Source organism: Bombus vancouverensis, chromosome 7 (assembly GCF_051014615.1).
Source record: "Bombus vancouverensis nearcticus chromosome 7, iyBomVanc1_principal, whole genome shotgun sequence".
Lineage (NCBI taxonomy): Eukaryota > Metazoa > Arthropoda > Insecta > Hymenoptera > Apidae > Bombus > Bombus vancouverensis.
The window spans coordinates 10,673,646-10,691,159 of record NC_134917.1 but is presented as its reverse complement, the minus strand read 5'-3'; the positions used below and the strand labels follow the sequence as shown (position 1 = coordinate 10,691,159).

Sequence of the window (17,514 nt, the reverse complement as noted above, 5' to 3'; positions counted from 1 at the left end):
TCGAAATTCACTTGTGAAATTCAACAAGTGAATTTGTTCATTTAATACACCACGCGTCATTTAATCGATTCATTTAATCAGGCTACATTTCAATTCCAATGTAAATTTAAAAAATCCATGTACGTGAGTGTTAAGAACAGATGTCAGAAAATAGTTCATTTTCAAGATTAATTTATCACTTAAAATTAATTAAACTTCCGAAATAACATGTACGTAAATAATATGGTAATTATTACATTTCATTACACGCATATCAGTTGATATATATTCAATATATGCATATCAGTAACGGTATAAATATTATATTTCATTCACAATTATTCTCCTATTTCAATAATACAATCCATCTTGAATTTGATTATTTAAGTGCCATTTAACAATACCATAAAGGATATAACCTAACAAACACGAAGATGGTACCCCGCTGAAGGTAGCCACCCACATGATAATCAAACAGCTAAAAAATTCTACCAAATGTCCAAATTGGACAAATTGTGAATGTGAAATATTAAATAAAAAAAAAATTAACAATACTCTATGAAGCACACTTACAAACAACCATATATACGTTCGACCAATGAAACTATCTCCACCAGCATCTAGACAAAGAAATCACACGACAAGAGCAACTTTCTAATCTCAACCAAGATAGATCCAAGCATCACTTACTATCGTTTAATTCTATCTCGCATCACACTTAACTGACTATTGTCACTGCCAATCCTCCGAACGAAATCATTTCCGAACGGTACTCGAATCGGATTCGCTTACATGGGATACTTACACGGCTCGGTAAAAGAAGGACGAACGCGTGTGTAAAACTCCGGCATATAATTACCCTGGCATACGAAATGAAATTCCTGAGGGTTGCGGCCTGCTAGGAACATAGTGAACGACTCAGTGTTGGGAGGCTGGTTCGGCTGGAGATGCCGAACACGTTGGTATAGGATCGAGGACGAAGGAGTTGGAGAAGGGTTGCAGCTGGTGGGTAAGCGTTGGTGCCTGTAGGTGGTGGCCAGAACTTGCAGAGATGCGGATCGAAGGTAATATAAGCACATACGCGAAAGGCGAACGAAGGTGCAGAGAGAGAGGATTGGTTTTCCCGTTTCGATAAAGCGGCGGGAGGCCATTTCGTCGTCGAGTGCGGAACGCTGTTGAACACCCCCGTGGCTCTTTAAGCGTTCGGATCGGTTTCCCTTGCACATACTCGCCGTCTCTCTGTCTCTGTTCAACGCGCGCGGTTCACCCTCTTTGCTTTCCTTTTCTTCTTACATGCCTCTGGGTGCGCACTTTCTCTCGGTGTCGTGCATGAAGCTTCCTCCTGTCGCTGTGTACCTAGCGTACATACACCGCCGGTCTCTGTCTTTCTCCAACACGTTTACGGTCTTGCGTGTATCAATATTTGACAGTGTAGTGTATACACGTTCCTGTGCATTTCAGTTACGTAATTATGTGTTTATGTGGCTCTTCTTCTATCCTCCTTTGCAAATGTTTTTACACCTGTTTACCAATGTTTAGCGACCCGTGTGCGTGTGTGTGTATGTGTGCATACTTACTGTCGAACTTGAAGGCCAGAAAGGTCGTTGGTATCGAGCAACAATTTTCAACCTTTCTCGTCATACAGCACGTAAACTAATTGCTAAAATTCTACGCCACGCCAAAAGGTATATTACATTTGGCTCGAGACAGAGCATTTACAACGGATGGCTATTGTTGTCTTTATTTGACAATCTGAGGGAACGGAGGTCAGTGTCCCTGATCGTTTAGTCAGGATGTTTGAAAAATTCTTGCGATAGGAAAATGCTTCCGCTTGAAAAACGACGGTACGGAGAACAGGATAGCAGAGGTTGTACAGGTGTTTTAAATGTTTTGTCAGAATGCGACAGTGGTGTTAAACGTTTTATCAGAATTCGAATTAATTCGAATCAATCGTTGCTAAAGCAGTAAGTAGGAACGACTCAATACACAGAAACGCGTATTGGACACCTTTATCGGGGCCACTAATCTATTAAGGCAAGTCGGAGAAGGGCGAAAGCTCGAATTTATGCCGCGACTACAAATCTTGGCTTGGCCCGACGCGCAGAGAAGGGAGTTGAAAACCACGTAGAACGGAGCACGAAGCACCAGGCCAGACCTGGCTCTACGAGCCTCCTTGAGTTCCAGATTCTACTACGGTAATCGATTGCCAGACGAAAACACCTCTATTAGAAATCCACAACCGTCTTACGGCCACCGCGCGCTCGTCGAGTATAGAAGTAAATCTTGGTTAATGGTCTATACTTGTAGCGCCGCTGGCAACAACAACAATTACCTTCTCTCTTGAAAGAATTAACTACTAACAAATAACATTTGGCGGAGATAACCGAAACAATCAAGGAGGGATTATACATAGATACATTCATTGTGACATTTAAGGATAGTTTTCTTGGAGTTAACATTATTCCAAAATATGTATGTACTGAATTTTACAATGCCGGCGAAGAGAATGGTTGTAACAAAAAATTTTTTAACCGACATATGTATGTGTGATAGAGCCGCGAACGACGCTTAATACAATGTAGTTCACATAAGATTAGATTAGTTACCATTAAAGGGAGTACATAAATATAAAGGGTGTCTCACGAAACTAGGGCAAACTGTATTTTTAAAATCATTAGCGACGGGGGAAAATGTCATAAGGCAAAATGAAATGGTATGGAATGAAGCATGTCTGCGAATTAACTTTATATATCTTTACGCATCTGAAAAGTGCAATTGCACCAAATTGCACTTTTATAAAAACACTATGTTCTTCACTGCGCTAATCGACACAACTTTTCATTTCTTGGGAAAAAGTATCCAAGTACACACATATATATATATATATATATATATATATATATATATATATATATATATATGCAGCATAACATTATTGATCTAAAAGAAGTACGCGCTATAATAAATCTTTGGACGATCCTGTATTACATTCTGAATATTTTTTCATTCTTTCCTTTATATTGCCGGACATATGAGTTTTATACCTATACATAACTTTTCATGTTCCTAGCGAGATACATCGCTGAATATCTCTACACTTAAGAGATAAATATTATACTCTTGCCTTGTAAAAATGCATAAAATTAATTCCAGAACATGCTTCGTTCCATACCAGTTCATTTTACCTTGTGACATTTTTCTCATCTCGAACCGTTTCGAAGATATAGTTGTTCCACTTACGCAAGACACACACATCGACACAATCATACGAATGTTGCTTTTCGATATAAAACTTTGGTTTCCGCCGCTTTAACCCTTAATTATCTAAACGATATCTAATGACATCTATTATAATTTATAATATATTTATAATAGATAATTATCTATTATCGTTAAACCTGGTCTCAAATTATAGCGTATGGTGTTTTCCTTACAGGACCATCCAGAGAAATATATTTCTACGATTACTAAATAATAAGAATATAACAATGCGACTTGGTTCTTAAAGAATTGAAATCGTAAAACATTCGATAGTTGTTTCCCTTTACTTTTCTTTCGAACGCAGTCCATACAGATACAATTTTCGAGTACAATTTTCTTATAAATATCAACGTATCAAAGCTATCATACCCAAACCAATACCCAAATATTGATTATGCATTCTAATATCTCTTCCATCGACAAATGCCCTGAACATTAAAACACGGAAACGAAGTTTGAAAAAGATCTTCGACTAAACTTCATTTCCAAAATATTCGAGTAACTTCCTTCATCGCCGCTCGCTTTGGTATTAACTTAATCAATAGTGGCGGCAAGAGCGAAGAAACATATAGCCATACGTGTTTACAATTCAATCACCGGCCTGCCTCTTTACACCGCGTGCAGAGCGCCGTTACTGTAACAGATGAAGGTTAAGAGCGGCCATAAATTTTCTTTTCAACTTCGTTTATCCGTGCACAAGATTCTCGCGCATCGGTCGTATCCGTGGTGGGACGCGTATAACGACGAGCCAGCAGATAATATCACAGACGAAGAGGAGAAGATAGGCTGTGGCTGGTTGCCGTGTAGGCGATAATCACAGTAGCGGCACGGCGAGTACGAAACAACGCTCATAAATAATAGTCGAGTAACCCTTCCACGTACGTTTGGATGCCGCGGCCGAGAGTTTTGGCGTGTTCACGTTTCGAAGCACGGCTTTCCCGCGGAACGAAACCGCCTATCCCAAGATTATACGGAAACTTTAACGGCCACGGTTACTCAGCCGTCTCGGCAAAGTATGGTAGGCGTGGTTTGAACCCGCGGGTTTATTAATCCTGATAATGTCCCTGCGGGGAACATGCGTCCGTGTTTATTGTTCAAGAATACTCAGTAGTGTAGGGCTTTACGTTCGTAACCCTGAAGCAGACCGATCTCCCAATTCCCTGTAATTAAATCTGGAGTGCTCGTTTTAAGGATTATTAAACTGCCTCGTTGAATGAGAGACGTACTTAGCAAGTACTGTTTCATTGCTCGAGTTGGGGCACACGGGGCTAACGCGTGCTGCAAATCGAACAGTCAGCAGAGTAATAGCTTGTTTATGGCTGCGAGCAAGATGAAATTGATAGTGGCGCGTATTGTCGCGATAAGATCGATAAATGGTAATGCAAAGCGACGGAGGGGAATAAGCTGCTTGTAAGAAAACATTAGAGCCGTTACAGCTTTTTTAGCGGCGTGTTACGCGAAACGAGAAGATCGTAAACCCTTTTTCCAGTTCTAGTGAACGAAACATTCCGTGGCAAATACAACGTTAAAATCTTACAGACGAAATACGGATATCTTACGTTTTATTATAAACAATGGATTGTTTAAACGATCGGAAGTCGATACAAGAGCTGCTAAATTGCCTAAAACGTTGCTAGTTATAATATACGGTAACTTGTACTCGTAATATTAATCGATGCAAGCAGCCGACAAACAAATTTATATTTGTTTAAGTTTTGCAAATAAACGGAGATATGAATCTTGGCATTTCCTCGTAAAGATTGTTATCTCATGAAAGAAAATTTGATCTTAAAATTTTACAGCTTGATTGTAACGTCAACTTAGAAATTATATTCGATCTCATCGTACGTTAATACATCGTACAATACCGTCCATAAAAAGACGTATCGCGCTATTTATAGCATAATCTGAAGAGATGGAAGGAACTGGCCCGGAAATACTCAGTTTTTTGTCATTATGAGTGGATCCATTAAATTGTCGTTAGTACTTGAACAGCATAAGAATGTACAAACTACAGTCAAAGTAGTAAGCGAGAGACATAATACAAGGAAAAAAGAAATCCATTCAAAGACGAAGGTCGTTAAATGGTGCACGTTTGCAGAAAGAAGCTCATGATTGAACGTATCTTTTTCTACATTTCTTATGTGCTTCATAGAATCGAGACTTTGCGTAGCTAGTCATTGAAAGTATTTTAACATTCAATTGGACAATTGATCTAACTGATTTATAAACTAACGTATATTTAAACGATATTTCAATAGCTCCTGAGTATCATATTTGTAATATATGTTGTCGCTAATTTCAACGAGTTGTCATATTTATAACCTCGGAATAGAATTGAAGATGCAACAATTCTCAATTCCAATTGAAATACTTTTCGTTATAATCTCTTAACAGTTAAAGGTATATTTTCTACATAAACTGCAAGGTATTATACATATATTTTTATCCAATATACAAGTTTATAAAAACCTTTGCATGAAACGATAAAACATAATTCTTAATTAAATTTTGAAGTTTAAAATCCTCTTAGATATTTGTTCAAATCCATTTAAAAGTTTTTCCAATTTCTGAAAAGATTTATTTAACTTGAGGCTCTTTAACGAGAAAGACCAATATAAAGAACATAATCACATTCAAAATAGAATCTCTTTTCACCCTTATATCGATTCTATAATCCTTGAAACATAATTTTCTCGATAGATTCTTGATAAACATAAACGACTATTCTGAAAATATAATCGACGAAAGAAGAAACTTCAAATACCTTTGTTTCTGTCAAAACGGCAATTAACGTTAAACAATAACGACCACTTAACGGAACATGCATAATAACGATTGTATTCTATAGGAAGCGTCGACGCACTTCGCAATTTTCTCGTACGTGTCGTTTTAACACGGATATTTTGCAGGAGGGTGATACATACGGCAGGAGTTAAGGCCAATAGCAAACAAAAGAGAAAAAGAAAAAGAAAGAGAGAGGGAGTGAGGGCTTAGACAAGTGTGTAAGTGTAACCAAAACTCAAAGCAAGCTAGCTACGAACGTTATCTAATTTACCCTTTACTACAAAATATGTTTCATACTTTTTTCTTACTTTTTTATCTCTTTCTAATACCATTACTTCTTCTAACTTTTCGAATACCTTGATATTACATTACTTATATCTTTGTTGTACTTATTATTACCATAATTATACTATACATTCTCTTTAACTTTCCATTTTTCACTCTTCGTACTTTATATTATACGTTCTTGCGTGGAGAAAAATATCAGCACCGCTACCTGTTGTTGCAGCCATAAGATATTACGATAAACCAACCGGAAGTGGAGGCAACGAGTCGATGCCGATCTTGGCATCGACTTAAATCGTTGCCCGTTGATTTAAAGTAATATCCTATCGCTATTATTTTTCTCCGTGTATATACAGCTGTTCTCTCTTTCGTCCTTATTATTATTCTTTCTTTTTTTTTTTTTGTCTTGTTGAAAGATCATCGACACTCTATTATACAAGTATTCTTAGACGCGTACTATATTAATCAACGATTTGAAGAACTTTTGCAAAATAGATTTATAAACGATTGTTTGTTTCGAGGAACATTTCCATATAGATATTTCGAGTTGTGTGTGTCTTAACGTTACGAGTGAGCGAACTGCTGTTTAGTATTTGATTAGAAGTATTGTATCGGATTGGTAGTCTTGTTTGGTCGTTTTGTTCAGGGTACTGAAGAAAAGAAACAAGTCTTTATTAACGTGTAGTATTTAGAAACATCGGCGAAAATATCCTGTCACGATAAATATGTTGCACAAATTAATCATCAACTTAATTTCCAATCTACACTTCTACCGATTCGAACGAATTTCTCAGGTTTGCTGAGCGTTATAAGCGCTAGTAAGAGAACACGCGTAAAAGGAATTATAAGAAAGGAAGCATAATAGACGACAAAGATATTTAAATGCCTAGTGACAATTTTCCTTATCTTACAATTAGCCTTACATTTAATCCTGCTACCGCTTTCGAATTTTTATATCTCAGTCTTATTCTCGTTTCAACGGAAAAAGAAACGTTTCATATTTTAACGTTTTGATATAAAATCGGAACAAAAATGATACTTTCATATTTTCCTTAAATTTGAGAAATCTTTTAACGCTAGAAAAACATATTTAAGTCGAAAATGATCCAAGCAATGCAACAGTGCTAGTAAGAAGACACAAAAATATGCCATTAACGATATTAAGCAAAGATATATAATACAAGGATATTGTCAAGCAATATGAATGAAATAACTTACACTAATTGGATAATTTTTATCGATGGTCGAAAATGCTATACGTTTTTAAAGCAACGAATCCTTTTTTTCGGCACTCTGCATACGTACGTATATACATGTACAACGCGTGTGCATACGATAGAAAGTAGCATATATAATACATACGTGTATGTACGTATTTAGCGACGTCATCGTTCGAATTTCGTTGAAAGTAATTTTCTGTGTCGTAACGTTTTATAATACAATAACGTTTTATGATACAATGTACACATTGGCTTCAGTATGCATGCTCGTCTATTTTCCTCTGTTTGAAAAATATTTTGACATGAGAATATTCTAAATTGTGCAACAAAATACATATAAAATAGAATGATAGGCAAAGCTACGGGATACACGCGTTGGGAGAAAAGAGAAAGAGAGAAAGAAGTTGTACAAGTTGAGCAAGGTAAAACGGACGCTAAAGTACGCTGAATCTTTCTTCACTTTTTTCCTTCACTTTTAATAATTTCTTTTGTCTTTTTTTTAGTTTCTTAGTACTTTCACCTCTATTATTCCGCTGATTTAGTTAGTTAGAATCGAGGAACGGAGTAATCTTACGCTTCGTAAAAGATACAGATGTGTATGCACAAATCCTAGTAATAATTGCGAAGTAACATTGAACACGACAATTAGCAACTCGTGTGATATTTCGCACAATCTATTGTACTATTTTGTAACTATATTGTATGTCATTTTTTCCTTGTACTCACGTGCACTTTTACCTACGTGCACACTACTGCGTCGAATTGTGGTTATTAAATTTCGTCTTGGAAGATTTTACTCTTAACACTGTTCTAGTAATAACACATTTTTTTTTAGTCTTATTCAATCTACTTGATCATAGATTAGTGTTATGTAACATACACTGTAAAATAGCGAAACGAACATTATTTTATACCTAAAGTAATATTAATGTTACAGTATTGTCGATATTAAACGAAGGATTCAGAAGAAACGATTTGAAAAATAATCATTTTTTTATCGTTATGATTCCTAGTGTTTACAATATCGAATACAGAAAATACACACTTTGAACTTTTTATAGGTAATAAATAATGGTAATTGCATTACGTTTTGTGATAACGGGAATTTGTGATATGAAATTTCTAATACGTTATATTTGTTTTACATAAAATAGATAATAGATATTGTATTATCCATAAACGTTGTTTTTAAATTTAATGTTACGTGTCACGTATATTTTTCTTTAGTAGGGAAATCATGTTACACGTTTAAGTTGGTTCGATTCACAGACGTAATTGAAGGCCTTAAAACGTCGAAAATTAAGTTGACGAAGCACTAGGAAGGAGAATGTTTCATCCTTCACGTTTTACCTTTATATTTATCCTTTAAAGTTCGCCTATACTAGATATAATGACGCTACTCGCTTTCGAATAATCGTATTCTACGAGCGTCATTATGATTGCAAAATAGGGCTGTTATCGCAGACAATGACTTAAGCGCTTCTTCAGTACCGCAAAACGGATAACAATTACGGAACAACAATTACCAGGTGCTGTGGTAAACCAAGAAAGAAAGACGAGTAAGGAAGGAGAAAAGGGAAGGACAATAAGAGAAGCTAAGGGCAGGATGGAGGGCGAGGAGGGAGAGAAAGAGAGCAGAAAAGCAATTTTTATCTTTTCATCCCGGTCGATATAACGCTTTAACAGGCCAGCGGAAAGTTATAAATACGGCGTCAGCCTGGGAACTAATTATTCAAATATCTGTAGATGGGCGGCAGTAAAGAAAAAGGAGACAGACAGAGGGAGAGCCGATGTCCACTTAAAGGCTGCTAGCATGAATTTACTCCGGGGGAATATTGGCGCGCTACGGGGGTAGCCAGTGCCAACGAAACTTCAAGTATCTACGTTATTTAAGGGGGGTACGAGATACGTACATTCGAGTTCCATCGTCGACCACTAGAGATTCCATTCGCCATAAAATGGAGAAAAGTGGAAACTTCCTTCCCGAGTGTAAGAAAGAACGAGAGAAGATATTGCGAAAGTCCAACATCGTCGGCCCTTCTTTTTTCCTTTCTCACTTTCCTGTTTTCCACCCTTTCTTCGTTTTCTCTTTCTTCCCTGCGTTTCTCGACGCTCTCTCTCTCTCTCTCTCTCTCTCTCGCCTCTATTATTTTCTATTCTCCTTTTTTTTCTTGTCTTGTCTCCATCCCCTTGTCGACGTTCTGTCCTTTTTTTCTTTCCATTTGATCTTGAAACTCCGGGACGCTGCCGGTTCGCACGAGCCTGGCACGGTCAAGGGAAAATTTCGAGTTTACCCCCTGAATTTCTTGTTGATCTTTCATCTGTTCGGGCTGTACCTGTCGGAACTGGCTGGCTAGCAAGTTATCGAGAATTCAGGCAAGTAAAAAGTTCCTAGATCCACGCGATAAATCTAGTTAGCCGATCGCCAAGTTGTTCCCCTGGCCAGATAAGAATAAAGTTTCAGCGAGCATGCTCGGGTCGCCATTGATTGAGTGTGTGGAAGTTCGATTTAGCCGCGTTCGTGTAATCAGCTGCCTAATGAGCCGAACGCGGAACCTACAGGCTCTCCCGGTAATGGCGAGCCTTATGCCGACTATGTCTAAGCCACCAGCCATAAATCACGGATCACCTTCGCAACGACACGGCGAATCGAAGGGTCCAGTAAATATAGTAGCAGATAGATTTCCTTAAACGAGATATATCCGCTTCTGATGGCCGGCCGCGCACACGAAATATAGGTCACTTATTGAAAGATGGTACGGAGGAAATGACGCAGGAAATTTCCTTGCTACGAGGTGTCACTTACTTTCACTATTGAATTTTCATGACTATTTTGAGAACGCGTCAACATGAACATCGAGCAGTCGAAAGTGGTATTACCGCGAGTTTTATGCGTTTCACGTCTATTTTCGCGAATAACTTTCGTACATTATTCGTAATTTGTGCTTATGTTTTAGAAGAAAATTCATGTTTATTTTTCTCAAGTAAATATTGCGTTATGGAAGAAAAAATTGAGGACGAAGTATGTACTTCGTGTCAAGTATGTAACTGATAAACTTGTTACGTTTTATCAGGAATACAATAATTACATGGGTAGTAAACCTATTTTAATGTAATTGTATAGCTATATACTTCATTTCTATGTCATCTGCAATAAAAAAAAATTTCTACTTTTGTATATGATTATTTAATATATTAATTGGGTGATTTTTTTATACGATCATATTAGATCTCATTCAAACATTGTCATTCTTAAAAAGAACGAAGAGAACTCTTCTATTTAGAGATAAAAGAAATTCCTCTTTATTTAAACAACGAAACATTGCATTAATCAAAAAAAATGTGACGATATTAATTCGAATAATACACGTTCATTTTTATTCTATCGTTAAGCAATATTTTATGAAAACGCTGGAATTATTTTAGATTAACTGTATTTCAATTGTACGGTTTTAATAAATCTGCTTTTTTAGCATATACAATCTGAAACAAGAGCTGGTTACGAATCACTCAAAAGTCGATAAACTTTCAACGTGAATAAGCCCGGATAAAATTTTTGATCGCAAATGGTTACTCTTTCTATCTAAGGAAGCCTTTCGGGCGAACCGATCTCATCTCTACGATCTTTTCTTTTAAAGCTGATTTTCATTCAAAGAGTCTTGCCAGTATGAAAGCTTTATCATAGTATGGATCTATAGTAACTCCTCAATTTTTCAGCCTACTATCCCTTAAAGCTTTCGTGGCAATTTTTCGTATAGATCTTCCGATATGAATTTCGATTTTTTTCAACATTAAATCCGGGGAACGAAAAAGTATATTCGACAAGATCAGTTGGCTTTCTTTCCTATTAACTTAGAAATCGTAGATTAGCGATCAGATGTTATAGCTATCCTCTCGATCGATGATTTTTCACGCGGAAAGCGTAAAAAGTATTATTATTAATGTAATTTCTAAAAGACTTTTAAAGAAGATTTAGAAATCTTGTTGGAAAATTGATAACGATATTTGGAATTTTTTGGAAACACAAAAAGATTTGCGATTAATGCACGTTTAAGAAAAAAAATTTTTTCAATTTGTAGTCTTTTTTAGAAAGGAAAAAATGCCCGACTTACGATTTAATATGCGTATTTTAATGCGAAAGCAATTAATTATTGAAAAAATTAATTATTCAGAAAGATTTTTCAAGTTAAGTTAAATTCCTATTACACAATTCTACACTGATAAAATATATAATAAAAACATAGGTCATTTGATTTATGTAACACATACTTTCTCTGCAATAAATAACATTATGTACATAGTTTGTTGAAACACATTTCATGACTAAGAGATTGTGCGTGACATGGCAAATTTTACGGATGAAATACTTTTGTACAATAATATAGATGCTTCGGTACAGATAACTTCTAATATAATTACTGATAACACAACCTTACACATAAAAATAAAGATTCCTGTTATCGCAAAACATGCAAATAAATGAGCATGCAATGATACACAAAAAATAAAAGATTTCTTGTCGAAGAAATTTTATTCCCTCTGCAGACACCATTCGGGGAATATTTTACAAGTTACCTAATGTTACATTGAAACAAGAACGTCGGCTTTTATTCTTATTTTCTAATCTCACCTACAAAGGACCATCCTTACATTTTCCACCGATCGGTGTTCCGATAATCGATCGTTCCGTTATTTAGAATTCTATAATAATCGATACTCTACTGTATAATTAATAGAAACGACAGTCAAGATAATAGACGTGATCAGTTTTGCCAAAATCTCACAAAGATTGCTGACAGATGAAAACCACAAACGTCAACCATACGATCGTCCGAAGAAAATTAAATTATATGAAAAGCGAGATATTAAAAATCGAATCGTTGATCAAACTCTTAGAACCTGTTACCATTTGTAGCGTTTAGCTCGTTCAGCATCTTTGTCGCGTGATTTCATCGACCGACCGCATATCCTGTAATCTCTAAACGTCTCAAATAATGAAAGAGGAAAATTTACAGGCAATATCTAATGTTCGCGAAACGAGCAACGCTTTGACATTCGCCGTTCGGTCGACATCGATCGTCGAAAGCGGCGCGGTTCGAGGCCTCGTAAAAAGGAAATAATAATTTCATGGACACAAGAGAAAAATCGATATTATAGTGGCTACGTAAGCGTTTTAGCGGGAAGAAAATTTTTTAAAGCGAACCGATAACGCATGAGGGAGAAGGATGGGACAGAGAAGGAAGAAGGGAGTTTGAGACATTCCGAGAATACTGAGAATAACATTCAGGGGGCAATAAAGAGATAATGCCGAGCTTTCAGAAACGAAGAGAACGTCCCCCTGGTAAGTTCTTAACGGAACGTTCCAACGTCCTGAGAACCTTCTATCCTCGAACGAGGCAATTACAGGCTGTGGTTTACCGGTCGCGTTTACACCCGTAGTCTGCTACCTCAGTATAGGCTAAGCCCCCGTACGATCGTAAACTTAGCTGACGGGGTTCAACCTCTTTGGCATTGCCGTTCGATATCTCGAACGGCTAGTCTGCTGCACCGAGTTCCGCGTCGTCAAACCTGACCCGTTTCTCCGGGTATCACCGATGCTAAAACAGCAAAGCAGACGCACCGGATAATAGCAAACAGATATCGGTGAAGTTAGTTTCTTTAACGTGTGCAAATTTTTCTTCGTTTACAGATAGAACCGATTACATTTTCTTACGATAGGAAACTAATCGATAAGATTGAATATCGCATGCATCGATGACTTCGTATCGTGTACCAGCTCAGTTTCTTAATTTTTAATTTTGCACCGAGTAGCGACATTGTTGCGGAATTCTAAGATTATTAAAGCACTGGTAATTAGGTAATTGCATGTTATATTTTTTCTTTTTTTTTTTGCCGCTTCAATATGAGGAACGAAAGAAATTAAAAGCGTAAATTCGATAAACTATCGACAACATTTGCTGTCTAACGTTATCATTATTTGAGAATGCAGATATCATATATCATTGAAGATAAATAGAGAGACAATAAATGAAACAAACGTGCATGTAACTGTGTATACTTTCTAAAAGATAGTGTCTTTTCATCGCTATTATATATTCTAAACCCATTAATTATCAATGGAGTAGTCATGAATAAAAATTATATATATAAAACATTTCATTTTATCGTACCGGCTTTTTTTTTCTCATACAAGTTGTAGATGCATGCGTTCCATTAAGGTCCATTATTCTGGAAAACCATTCGGTTGTCAATATTCTATCATAAATATTATAACACATTGAACTCACACAATGTAGGTATATTCAAAGTAAATATTTTAATCCCTTTAAAATGCGTAGTATTTCAAATAATATAAATCACATTGAGACGGAATGCTGGTTACGTGTGAATATTTCTTTTATCGACACGTTTTAATATAGTCGAACACTGGATGCATAACCATATTAAATCAAAAATATTGAAATACATTAAAACGTCGAATATTTCTTTAGAATGGAGCAATTTTAAATCTCAGCTTTAAACGTTGAGTCAGAGAAAGATTTTCCATAATTCGAACGCACATCAGTTTTGCATTAGCTTTTACTCTGACAATAAGTATCGGAGCTTTCGATGAACTTATACATAGTTTATACATTAAATGTTCTCGAATGCGGTAGAAACGTCGAAATAACGGCTTTTTTGAAATTGTAAAAAAGAAAGTTGTTAATCTTCCGCTAGGTTTTCGTCGAGTTCCTTACTTTGTTAAAGTTACGAAACATTTCGGGCGTGATTAATACATTGCATAAATTAAATAGTTTTTTTTTTTTTTTGTTCATACTTTCAATGAAGGTTATTAATGATCAAACTACGAACTAAGTTTCTAAAGATAAAGCAATCAGGGATTTTAACTGGTTCACCAAATGGTGAAGATATTGATTATGCAGCCTGCCATTTAATAGCTCTATCAGACTGGTATCGGGATTAAAAAGCATTTAATATTCCAGCGATCGAATTTTATAATGTCGTTGCCATTCTCCACATATTTTATTTGCAATTTTACAATTAATTTCCGCAGCACAGCAAAGTTATATCTGGCAAACTTTGCAGCTAATTAGACTTAAGTGTAACTTTGATGTAAATTCGCGAAGCTAGTGAACTTTGCAAGGAACTTTAGATTACAAATTTGACAGTGTTAACGACTTTATTAATGTATCGACATCGACTGAAGATCAATTTCTACCTCAAATATCCGAAATTCTAATTAATTATCCAATTTTATGCTAATCGGACGTTATTAACATAAGACAATTTTCTCTACCTTTTAATATTCTTTACCAATTATCTTACTTCATTAAGATTTTATTATTATGTCCAACTGACAGTGACAAAAAAAGTGTCCAACTGACAGTGACAAAAAAAGTGTATGATACTGATATATCTAAAGTATGCTAGAAAATTCTAAAGACATATGCATACAAGTGTATGTTGAGTAACTAATATTTTAGAATGTTTAGTATAAAACATATAATGTATTAACAGGTAACGTAATCAAAAGAGAACACAAACAGACAAATATTTGTCATCACTTCGATCCACAGCATTATCCTGATAATGGAGTAAATCTAAATTTAACTAACATTTTTTATTTATTTATTTGCAGCAAACGCAAAACCATTGACTTTCGATGAAGTGTACAATCAAAGTAGTCCGACCAACTGTACAGTATACTGCGGTGGACTAACTAATGGTCTAACAGAAGAGCTAATGCAAAAAACTTTCTCGCCTTTTGGATCCATCCAAGAGATTCGTGTATTCAAGGACAAGGGTTATGCTTTTATCAGGTAAACGTTAAATTTTTACATTATCTTCGCAAATTTATAACATATTGTTTCCATATAAGAGTTCACGTATAAAGGTGGCTATATTTTCGTTTGATTAGTCGTTTATAATGCACAAAATAAAGCTGTGTACACGTACAATGTTTCGAGCGGGCGAAATTTACACAAATAACAATTGAAATGTTTCGTAATTAAAACTACAAAATTTGTAAAAACATTCGTAAAAATGTAATACGATATGGCATCTATAATAACGCGAACAATAATTAACTGGCAAACTTTTCCAGCGTGAAATCCTAGTAAGGTATAATTTTCTATTTTTATTCTTTTAATCCACGGTAAAGTTCCCTGGTGGTTCAACGATTGTTTTAGAAAATTAGTGGTCTACAAAACTTGTAGTATATACGAATACAAGCGCAACGTGGGCAGTTCCTTCGAAACTTATTAATTTCAAAAGTTTGCTCGCGTAAGTGTACAGCTCCGACGATCTCTCGATTCTTGACGTCCCTGAAGACTGTGGCGCATTGTTGTTGAAATGTCCTGGTGATATACGTTACGTGTAATATCTCTCGGAGATGTCAGTGCGACGGGAAGTCCCCACGGTGAAGGTAGTAGCGTTGAAGTACGCCGCAGTCAGAGATCATCGCGTGGAAGAAAGCGAGCAAAACGGGAGTTAAGCTGATCGATAGAAAAAGTTCTCACGTACAACGCCGAGTTTGAGATAATAAATTCTTCACGCTAAAGCCGGATTTCCTTCCAGCGGACAAAAAGTTTTAGGACCGGCTAGTCTAATTGCTAGATATATTAAAGTTATTAGTTTTGCAAACTAATAATAAGACTCATAAAAAGTTATTTGTAGACTGATCGTAGTCGATCTCGGGAAATCATTTGTTTTGAAAGTTTATTAATTAACGCTATCTTTCTGTGATATACATATGTCCTTATTCGTTGGGAAAAATATTCTACTTAAAGTATTGTGCTTTATTCCTAGGTCAACAATAAGATGCAAATGATTATTAAAAAGTAAATTCACGGTATGTAGAATAAAGTGATAATATAAATGATAAAACTTGTGGAAGAAAATTCTTCTTAAATTAAAATAATTAACTCATAATTATGTCATATGCTAATCTATCTACTTTGGCCTCCTCGCTACCATTTACATATCACCATCTTTCTCGTATGTTGTTGTAGTATGCAGAAGCTATATTAGTCTCTATATAAGATTGCTCCAATTTCTACATATAATTAATATTATAATTTTTACATAAATTACATGTAATTTGATCATATAATTAAACAACGAATGCGTTTATGCAAATTCATACGTTTATGAACATAATTAAAGAATTTGCACTTAAATGTGCTTTTTCTTTTAAATATTTGTAACAACCAGTATATATCGTGTATATATATATTACGTGTACTCTCTGTATTTTTATACATTTAAATTTTTCATAACGCACGAATATTCGCAGCCTGATTATATGAAAAATACGAAAACTGAGTGGATCTTATAGAAGAGACGCTAAATACATCAATTATAAAATCGCGAGTGAAAAATGAATACTATAAGAGACAGATATTTAATGGAACGGAAGGGACGATAAATTCACTTAATAAATATCGACGTAAAAAACGTATAGTTTAATTAACCGTACTTTACGTCGGTTTAATAAAATGGTAAAAAGTATAAATTCGAGCCAACGTTCCTTTTTGCCAAATTTCGCTTGGCAAGCGTCTAAAATCGAAAAGCAAGAGGCAGGATGCGTCACGAAGTTTACCGAGTACACTGATAACACGATGATGTCTTTAACCGAACTTTTGGCATCTGACAGGGATGCAATGATGCTTTCAAAATTGATAGCTGATTTCGGAATGCGGCCAGAATCACTTGCGTATTCAATCGATATCTTCGAATATCGGTACGTCGTCATACAATTAGAGTGAAAATAATCATGACTCTGCAATTTCAGAGACCACGTACTGCAATCATGAACTTCTCTCATTTGCCTCCAGGCAAATTGTGCGTGATACAATCCGTTCCACGTGTGATTAGTTTCAGTTTTCAATTCAAGTCGTCGTGCGGTAATAAAGACAATTTACTTTTAACGGCAGGTATGAAATTATTTTTGTTCGAGAGTTTTAATTCTATAAAATGAAAA

General features: G+C 35.7%; 1 protein-coding gene across 6 annotated transcripts in view; it reads left to right on the top strand.

Moving 5' to 3' along the window:
• Window positions 1-17,514, top strand: part of LOC117159114 (uncharacterized) — a 585,240-nt gene that overhangs the window by 540,741 nt on the left and 26,985 nt on the right. For all 6 annotated transcript variants that reach the window (XM_033338664.2, XM_033338665.2, XM_076619743.1 and 3 more), the window contains one exon: window positions 15,172-15,352. In XM_033338664.2, coding sequence (XP_033194555.1) covers window positions 15,172-15,352 — 181 coding nt within the window. The remainder of the gene's footprint in view (window positions 1-15,171; window positions 15,353-17,514) is intronic.